General features: G+C 48.5%; 1 protein-coding gene across 1 annotated transcript; it reads left to right on the top strand.

The window, feature by feature from the left end:
- The first annotated feature begins 2,629 nt into the window (after window positions 1-2,629).
- LOC100275246 (uncharacterized) lies at window positions 2,630-3,552 on the top strand. Its single transcript, NM_001149380.2, has one exon. The coding sequence runs from the start codon at window positions 2,745-2,747 to the stop codon at window positions 3,126-3,128; it is 384 nt and encodes a 127-aa protein (NP_001142852.2). The 5' UTR covers window positions 2,630-2,744; the 3' UTR covers window positions 3,129-3,552.
- The last annotated feature ends 7,061 nt before the right edge of the window (window positions 3,553-10,613 follow it).

The following is a 10,613-nucleotide window of genomic DNA, read 5'->3' on the forward strand; positions in this document are numbered from 1 at the left end:
TCTAGCGGAGGGAGAGCTAGCGCCCTAGGTACATGCCAATGTGGCAGCCGGAGAGATCTGGGCACCCTGCTGGCGTGATGTCGTGGCTGTCGGAGGTGCGGCGGAGCCTGATGGAGGGACAGCTGTTGGAGCGGTCGAGTCCCTGCTGACGTTGTCCTGCTTCCGTAAGAGAGCTGGGGGCCGCCGTCGTCATAGAGCTTGTGGAGCGCCATCATTGCCTCTCTAGCGGAGCTGGCCGGATGAGACGTCGGTCTTGTTCTCCGTGACCCGAGTCGATTCGGGGTGGGATGATGATGGCGCCTCCTGTTGACGTGGCGGTCTGTGCCCTAGGCAGGGCGACGTGGGATTTCCTCCGAAGCCGAGGTTGAGTCTGCCTTCTGTTGCCGTGGCCGAGCCCGAGCCAAGGGGTCGGGCGAGGCGGAAGTCGTTCGGCCGAGGCCAGGGCGGAGTCCGAGCCCTGGGGTCGGGCGAGGCGGAGTTTCGTCGTCTTCCGGGTCTTAGCCCGAGTCCGAGCCCTGGGGTCGGGCGGAGCGGAGTTCGCCGTCTTCCGGGTCTTAGCCCGAGTCCGAGCCCTGGGGTCGGGCGGAGCGGAGTTCGCCGTCTTCCGGGTCTTAGCCCGAGTCCGAGCCCTGGGGTCGGGCGGAGCGGAGTTCGCCGTCTTCCGGGTCTTAGCCCGAGTCCGAGCCCTGGGGTCGGGCGGAGCGGAGTTCGCCGTGGCGCCTTTGGCAAGGCCTGATTGCCTGTCAGACTCACTCTGTCGAGTGGCACTGCAGTCGGAGTGGCGCAGGCGGCGCTGTCCTTCTGTCAGACTGGCCAGTGGAGCGGTGGAGTGACGGCGGTCACCTCGGCTCTGCCGGGGGCGCGTGTCAGGATAGAGGTGTCAGGCCACCTTTGCGTTAAATGCCCCTGCAATTTGGTCAGTCGGTGTGGTGATTTAGTCAAGGTTGCTTCTGAGCGAAGCCAAGGCCTTGGGCGAGCCGGTGATGTGTCCGCCATAAAAAGGGGGCCTCGGGCGAGACGGAAGTCTCTCGAGGTCGGCTGCTTTTGGCCGAGGCTAGGCTCGGGTGAAGCGTGATCGAGTCACTCGTGTGGACTGATCCCTGACTTAATCGTGCCCATCAGGCCTTTGCAGCTTTATGCTGATGGGGGTTACCAGCTGAGAATTAGGCGCCTTGAGGGTACCCCTAATTATGGTCCCCGACAGTCTCCGCCTCGCCCGACCCAGGGCTCGGACTCAGCCTCGACCCAGGAAGACGGACTCCGCCTCGTCCAACCCCAGGGCTCGGACTCAGCCTTGGCCTCGGAGGAGCCTCCGCCTCGCCCGACCTCGGGCTCTAACCCGCCACGTCACAGGGAAGGCCATCATTACCCTACCCCTAGCTAGCTCAGGATACAGGGAACAAGACCGGCGTCCCATCTGGCTCGCCCCGGTAAACAAGTAATGATGGCGCTCCCGCGTGCTCCATGACGACGGCGGCTCTCAAGCCCCTTACGGAAGTAAGGAGACGTCAGCAAGGATCCGACAGCCCCGACAGCTGTACTTTCGCAAGGCTCAAGCACTCCTCCGACGGCCACGACATCACATGAACAAGGCGCCAAACCCTCTCCAGCTGTCACGATGACATGTACTTAGGGCTCTAGCTCCTCTCTGCTAGACACGTTAGCACACTGTTACACCCCCATTGTACACCTGGACCCTCTCCTTACGCCTATAAAAGGAAGGTCCAGGGCTCTCGTACGAGAAGGTTGACCGCGCGGGAGAACGGGCCACCGCATAAGGCTCTCTCTCGCGGACGCTTGTAACCCCCCTACTGCAAGCGCACCCGACCTGGGCGCAGGGCAACACGAAGGCCGCGGGATTCCCCTTTTTGCCTGTCTCTTCCCCTTCGTGCTCCGTCTCACGTCGACCAATCTGGGCTGGGACACGCGGCGACAATTTACTCGTCGGTCTAGAGACCCCCGGGGTCGAAACGCCGACATATTTCTTGCAATTAGGGTTTAGGACGGACGATTTTTTTATTTGTTTGTATTGGACCTAGTGTGCAAATCCTAAATCAATTGACAATCAAATACCTATATTTATTCTGTCGGAAAAAGATGCTAACATATTTAACTAGTTTTATTTTCGTAGGCCCGTTGAGGAACAATTGTATGTATCGAGTTTTTCGGACACGTTAATGAGTGCTTATGTACAGTGCACACAGATTATTATGGACGATACATGCTTTGTATAATGGATGACACCTATCGCCTCAGTGGAAGTCATTTTTCAGACACTTGAAATGTATTAGGAACCACTAGAAAAGAAAGGAAGGTAGCTAGGTGTATACGTATATCCTATCAACAAGTTGGGGGTGCAAATGTAAAATAAAATACACAACGACTCACTCACCTCAACCTGCCTTTTTTTTGGCAAGATTTATTACCCACGTAAACAGCATTACTGCCTGCCAGCAATAAATAATTCATGTTATAAAGCCCAGCAGTTACCATTATAGCCCTCGTAATCCTCTTCTCGTTGTGCCCCTCCTCCTCTCTCTCTCTGTCTCCCTTCTCCATCGAAGAAGGTAGAAGAGCGCCGCTATTTAACAGCCTTCGCGCTACCGCCCCAACCTTACTCTCTCTCCCTCTCTCTCTCTCTACCCACCTCGTGCAATTGCACCCCCTCCACCAACGAGGAGAACTCGATCCCAATTTACAGCGCCGTTGAATAAGTCCGTCGGTAATTCGAGCGGGGAGAGATAATGGCGTCACCCGTCGACGAGGATCTCCCCGGGTTGCCGCCCATCAAGACTACACCTCTGCCGCCCCCGGTGCCGTCGTCCGCCACGGCCACGTCCTCGGCCTCGGCCTCGGCCTCGTCCTCTCCGTCGCCGGCGTCGTCGGCGGTGGACAGCGCGAAGGCCGCGGAGGAAGAGGATCGCGAGCCGTCGACGCCGACGTCGGAGGGGAGCAGGCTGCGGTCGCCCGCCGTGTGCCCGCCGGCGCCGCGCAAGCCGCCGGCCCCGCGGCTGCCCGCCAAGCGGAAGCCGCCGCCCGCGCCCGTGCGGGTGTTCGTCGCCGTCCCGCGCGACCTCTCCACCGTCTTCCGGTCGCTGTCCCCCAAGAAGCGGATCCGGGTATCGTGATGCCGCGATCGATCCGGCCGTGATTTGCCTTTGCCACCGGCTTTCCTCCAGGCTCGGTCGATTTCTTGGAGAGTTCTTCCGAGTTCTTGGCTTCTTCTTCTTCCGGTCTTCCCCCTCGATCTTTTCTTTTCTCTCCTCTGGTTTACTGCTCCTGCTGCCCACGGGCCACGGCCATGGTATAAATTAAATTATAGTTTTTGTTATAAATAACGTGTGTGTTCTTTGAGTATTCGTTCTTTTTTCTCCTTCTTCTTCTTTCTTTTGTTGTGCTAGCGTGAGGCAGAAGTTGCAGCTCTAGAAATGAATTGCTGTTACTGAATGGAAGCAGTTCAAAGAAACAGAAAAGCTGTAGCGGAAATTCACAGAGATCTTGTAAATTATGATACCTGCCAGAACTATCTATCATAATCTGAGTTTTGCTTGCTGCCGAATCTGTAAAATTGTCTGGGAAATTCAGCCATTAATTGTAAGATCATAGTTGAGTGGATACTGATACTGAACCAGTGCAGCGCACACACGGAACTGCTAATTTGGGTAGATCCACCAATTCTTACAACAAGACATCTATCCGAGTCCGGGAATTGTTAATCGTGAGATGATAATCCTGCGACCAGTTTGGTTTTTTTTGTTTCAAACTCGCTTTACTGAACGCTCTCAGCGGTGGACGGATTAGCTAGATACCCTGCCCATCAAGTCGATTCGGCAAACGAAAAATGGCTCCGACGGTGAGTGTACTTTTTTGGCTGTGTTTGTCCGAATGCAAGAGAGAGAACGGACACAGCGAATCTTCCATTGATCGTCAGGACACGGCATGGTTTCTTTCTTTCTTTCTTTCGTTTCTCTATTTCCATCAGTCTTTGCAGTGTAAAGAACCTCTCTGGTGAAGGTATACTTTCCCTCTACAAGCGCCAAAACTAACTGTTCATTTGAGCTCTCTTCTTTTTTTTTACGGAGGAATTCGTTTGAGCTCTTTCCATGCACACAAACTGAGGCTCTGAGCTCAAGCTTTGTTTCTGCTCTACTTGTACGTACTACCTCGTAGTACAGTGGTACGAACTATCGTATCACACACTCACACTCATCACACTAGGATATGACTGGAAAATCCAAGCTCGCAAGCTTGAAGAACATGGAAGAGCTGATGGATCATGACAGAGGAAAATGCCAGGCAACAGATTTTCGTCCCTGGGCCTTGTGTCTTGTGCTACACCTACATTGGTCACAGTGCACGTATATATACTAGCTACAATTTGTAGTAGTACAGGCTCACATTTGAGGCAGCCAGCCAGCCATGGTGTGTACACATTTCATCCCCTATGTTAATGTTAGGACGGACAGAGGGAGCCTACCCTACAGGTTGCCTGTCAGCAGAACAGAGAGCACAGTCGAAGGTAGCAACACTCCGAGTGTCCTATCCCGATGAAAACTGCGAATTCCTCAGCATACGGATTTTCGTTGGCAAAATCCAAGCCATAGAGATGCTTCTAAACCACACTGGTGATCCCCAACCATTTGCCTACTGTATATGCTACAACAGCAGTATGACTTTGCGTGTCTAGAAGAAGACGATGAGAAAAGGCTGCGTCTGCGACTGCGATGGTGTCCCTCAGCCCCTGACCTCCCTGGGGAAGTTGGGAGAGAGACACAGGGGAAGCTGGGAGCTGAAAAGGCTCCCTCACATCACATGGGTTGTTTGTTACTTTCAGTGCCCTTGCCTCAGGAACAGGATCCCCTCGGGCAGTCGGGCACTCCATCCCAGGATGACGCGAGGGATCAGGATCAGGGCTCGGGAAACTGTTCCATCTCTACTCCACTCCTGCGTGCCTGCACTGCATCTCCAGTTTTTTCACTTCACCTGCAGCAGTAGTAGAACCTGCAACCTGTGGCCAGCAGCACAAGAGGAGAATGTCTCCAACAAATAAACCTGCTCTCTCTTTTTTTTTATCCGAGTGTAAAAATTTGTCCGGGCTAGTCTGTCTAGGAGCTGACACTAACCCCGACACAGATACCATTTGTCTTAGTATTTTTTTTTTGCTGATTTGATTGATGGTTATCCTGGTCACTTGACTCTGTCACTAGGACGTGGGTCCAGACAATTGCAAGTGGAAAAAAAATGATACCGACACGGAGTAGTACTTGCTACTACTAGTAGTGTGCGGAGCGCGGTAAATGTTTTCTTCTGTCTTTTTTTTCCCGCCTCCGCATGCATGGCACGGTTGGCTTGCCAACCAACCAACCGTTGGCGCTCCACATTTCTATCGTCAGGTAACAGTAGAATCCAAGGCTACATGCTGTAATGTGATGTGCGTACACTGGCCACTGGGCAGCGAGGTAAATACGTGAAGGACTCGGTCTTTCTTTCTTTCTTTTTTTCCACGGCCCCCTCATTGATTTACCCTCCCGTCTTCGCGCCAATTACAGTCTCCGTGACTTGTTCAATTCCGTTTCGTGCAACATGTAAATAAATAAATGAAAAGGATCTGTACCATCATATCTGTTTCAAACCATTCTAGTTCTGGTCCCGGCAGAAATGCGCGAGCTGTCACAGCCTCACCTGCAACATGTCAACTAGTCCAATTTTATTAAGCCTGCAACCTCCTCACCTTCTTTGTTCTGTTGGGATCCAGATCAATCTCGCTCGGGGCTAGCTGCCGGCTGCCGTTTTGGGATCGACACGCATTTATTTGCTTCAGTTCGCAGCAATAATCTGTTGTCATTTCAAAAGAGAAATGGAAGAGAGAAAAAGGAAGAAGAAAAAAAAAAGGAAGGTAAAAGAGGGGATCGTCCAACACCAGTTATAATTTGGACGCTCGTAGCTCCGAGCAGCAATTTGCAGGAGCACTGCAGCAGCTGCACGCGCGCGTGTAGTAGCTGCACATGACTGTCTGTCAGTCCACCCGAAACAAAGATTTGGGCTGCTAATTCGCGGATCCAAACGGCCACATTAAACCCAGCCACCACCAACCAGTCCTCTGCAACGGTACGGCTTCCACCACCTAGCTGCCGACCCTTTAATTAATATACACACACATATAAGCAATTTATTGCCAATCCATAAAAAAACACACACACACAAGCTTTGATTTTTTTTTAAAAAAAAAAGAAAAAGAAGTGGTGGTGGGGTTGGTTGGTATTGGTAGCAGTAGGTAGCACCAGAGACAAGATTTGAGGTGGAAAAAAAAGGGTTCAAATTTATTCTCTGGTGGCACCGTGCATCTTTCAAGTTAAAGAGGGAGCTCTGCATATTAATTTGTGATGTGTACTGAACTACTGACGCGTAGTTTCGCTGCCTCAACAACTGCAGAGAGTGCCAAATGGCGCGCAGCCACCACCTACGGGCCCGTGTACGTACGTGTGCTCTCTCTGCTCACCAGCCAGCCAGCCACCACCTACGCTACGGGCCCGGAGTGACGAGCGCCACCACGGACACCGGCAAAGATCCAGCAGGCAAGCAGCAGCCGCCGACCGCTGGTCCCCGCGACCCCGCCCGGCTCGTCAGGCTTCTTCCATTCCTTTCTTCAGAGAAGGAACATGATGCTGTGTGTTGTGTTCAGTCTGGTTTCCCGTCGTTGCGATCTTTAGAGGAGAAAGAACTCTCTCTCTCTTTTTTTCCCCTGACGATCTCACCTCACCAGGAAAACGTATACGTAAAGCTAGCACAGAAGAGATGATGGTCGAGTGGCAAGCACATCATATCATCGCCGGGGACCGGTCGTCGTCGACCGGATTGGATCCGTTTCTCAGAGGTAACGAGGACGCATGATGATGGTGCCGATCGAGCGAGCCTTGCCATGCAAGCAACGTGATGGATGCTGCTGCTCCAGCCCAGCCCTTCTTTAGGCTCAGCTTTTGACCGCTAAACGGAAGCCTTTTGCCTCGCAGCTTAGGATTCCGGTGTGGCGTACGGTAGGTCGGTAGCCATGCATCGTCCGTCGGCGGCCCAAAGCAGCTGGATGGGTATGTAGAAGAGACAGGTCAGGGATTGCGTTCTCGAAGACGACTGTTCTATTCTGCATGCATGCATGCTCGCTTTCCACTCCACAACATAACATATAAGCATAGCACGGGTGGTGTAGTACTGTAGTGTAGCACGGTTAGTTGGCGGATCTATAGAGCACTAGACTGATTTCAATACATCAAAAGTACAATTACAAAACATAATGAGTCAAATAAAATACTCCCACCATCCCAAATTAAAATTCGTTTTACCTTTTTACTAGATTTATACAATAATTAATATATGTGTTTAGGTTCATCATCGTTCGTTCATATGAATATAGACATAAAAATCTAAAGCTAAAACGATTGCTATTTTAGTACCGAGGGAGTAAAATAGAGTCTAAAGAGATAGAATATATGGATCTCCTAGTAATATACTTATTCGTCATGTATTGTACCTTCGTTTCTATAGGTAAAGCCTAAAAGTTATCATATATTAAAGACAAAATAGAGCAATAAAGTACTCCCTTCGTCCCACAAAGTATGTCGTTTGACTTTTTTGACAACAAGTTTGATTGTCTCGTCTTATTCGAAATATTTGTGAAAATGTAGAAAAATTCAGTTCATAGTTAAAGTAAATTATATGATAAACTAAATCAAAACGAAAATAAATGATAATTATGGAAAAAAGACGAGCCGGTCAAACTTCATAAAAAAGTCAAATGACATTCTTTGTGGGACAGAAGTAGTATTAAGCAAATTATAAAATAAGTATTCATCAGCCAATTTCTTAACATCTTCAATAGTTATAAATATGTCTCTCAATATAGCACATCATACATACGAATTATTTAACCATTCACCAACCATTTTATTTCTTAACTTCATAGCTGAAAAAAACCATTTCTATATATGCAGTTGCCACTAGCAATATCAAAGCCAGTTCAATTAGACGAAATATCAATTGTAGATGTTTATGTCTTCCACTCTCAACCATCAATCCCGCAAGTTTACCAAGTTCACCGCAACTTGGGAATTTTGAATCAACCCTTCAACAATGAATGTCTCGAATTGATCCCTCAAACATATATGATCACACAACGAGAAGTCATTGATATTCATTATAGCAAGCTTAACTAATTTATATTAATCAAAGTTGAAAAAAGAATTTATATGATCAAGACATGCAATGCATTTCAAAAGATTCATAGGTATTTTTTACCAAAGTGATTTCTTAACTTCACAATAAGTTGGTCATGCACCGTATTAAAGATTTCATGATTGAGATGATGTTAGAAAGTTACCAATTGACCTCCACGACCCCTAGCAACAATTGTATCCAACATATTTGGCACAATAATATTATGCCCAAGAAAAAAATTTCTTTGTATCTTCAAATAGCTAATTCCAACCATGTTCTCTAATAACATTAATTTTCCGCAACGTGGCCTCAATCAATGATACAATACGCACAATATTTTGTCCTTCTTTTGCAAACATTTTGACAAATCATTGGTTTATCCAATAATTTAATCATAAGATGCATAATAAGCATAGGTTCAAAACTCTTCCTTTGTTTTAGCAAACTGGATGCACATATTTTTGTTGCTAACATAGAGAAATCCTCATATATTCTCTAACACCTCTAACACCACATGGGTTGAAGATGACATATATTTTTATGATGTGATCCCCATCGAGTATCTCCAGGTCTTGCAAGATTAGTTTTTTTTATCCCCCTTCTAGAGAAAATTTCACCATTTTCCAATCTCTTCGCTAGATTACCATGATGTTATTGTGCCAATTGATCATTGTCTCTTACAAGATGCATTAGTAGTTGAAGGAATCTAAGAGGAGGTGAATTAGGCAATCTAATTACGTTCTCTAAAATCTATGCCCTATACTTTTCTCTTGATCAAAACTTTTGTACAGAATAAAAGTGAAACCAGTCAGCTTCTCATCACAGCCAGCTTCTCAGAAAAGTTGTACAGAATAAAAGTCGCCGAACCAAACATGCCCAGAATCAACTACGTAGGTTATAACTAACTAGAAACAGGTAACCAAGATAAAAGTAAATATGGAAGCTTAAATGCATGTCGGTATTTTTATTGAGTTAATCAAGAAACGCACAAAGCAGCCTAAATGATTTGAGCAAGTATACACACGACATGCCTCGACAGCTGCTTGCGTAAAGAAGGAGCACGAGCTCCAGCGATGGAGATCGAGGCAGCTACCGTACGGCGAGCCAGTTGCATCGGCCGTGTCATCCGCCGCGCGCACGGTTATCAGCTGGGTGGCCGGCCGGCCGGCCGGCACACCACGTAATGGGCAATGAAACGTTCCGCGTGGGACGACGATATGGAAATTGGAAAATAGATCGGGACGGCAGCAACGGATCGTGTAGCGTTTCGTCAACGACCGCGATCGATGGATCAGTGTCTGTCGCCGTTTGCACATGGAACGTACCGGTCCGGCTGAGCAGTTGAGCTGAGCACCACAGGCCCCGTGAGTCCATGGCCTGACCTCTGCGCGGTACACTGTTCGGGACCTGCACTGCACTGCACTAGGGATGGTAATTCTACCTGCCGGCATGGGTATCCGTGGGTTTCGTACCCGATGAGCATGGATACGATTAAGAAATCTCGCCCACGGGTAAGAATACGGGTAACATTTATCACCCGCGGGTAACTGACGGATATAAAATTTCGCCCGCGGATATTACCCGTTACCCGCTTAATTTACTAGCCCATCAAAATATCGCCCATGTGTTCATTTTATCCTAAAACATTGTGTTGTAATAATTAATATCTTAAGAGTTTGACACTTATGTTTGTGGATGATTGATCATGTTTGTGGACTTTGAAGTTTGAACTATGTTCCTTGTCATTATATTATGTCTCTCAAGTTGTTGATGTTCTTGGTGAAATGAACATGACCACATACTCGTATGGTATTTTCTGGCGGGTAACAGGTTGCCTGATATCGGCGGATATCCTGCGGATACGGGTACGAGTCGAAAACTTTACTCGCAAGCTCTCGCAGGCACGGATAAACACTAGAGGCGCGGATATGTTGGTGGGCGGTTAAATGGCTTACCCGCACTTTACCCGATCCGCTGCCTACCCTACACTGCACTAGCCCTATGGAAACGGTGTACCTAACCAAGGCACGCGTTCATTACGACGGGCACTGCGTGAGGAGTACGCGTTCCTTCTGATCTGTATAAGGGCTTTAGAGAAGAAAAGGTCGTATTCCGCATCATTGTCGACGGACAAATTGCGTATACGCTACCTCGCGCCGGTGTGGTACGGTTGTCATGCGCAGCCGCGGCCACTCATCAGCCGGCTCGATCATTTCTTCGATGTCCTAGATAGTAGAAAGACTAGACGAACTACATACAGCCATGCATTTCGACGAGAGATAGAGTTTCAGTTTCCGTATTTAATAATTCAGAGATTACAAATTAGTTTCTAGAAACCAAATACTCCTTAAATTATTCTTTGAAAATAATCAATCTACTATGGGTTGAGATTTTAGACGAAGGAG

The sequence above is a fragment of the Zea mays genome, chromosome 2 (genome assembly GCF_902167145.1).
Source record: "Zea mays cultivar B73 chromosome 2, Zm-B73-REFERENCE-NAM-5.0, whole genome shotgun sequence".
Taxonomy (NCBI): Eukaryota; Viridiplantae; Streptophyta; class Magnoliopsida; order Poales; family Poaceae; genus Zea; species Zea mays.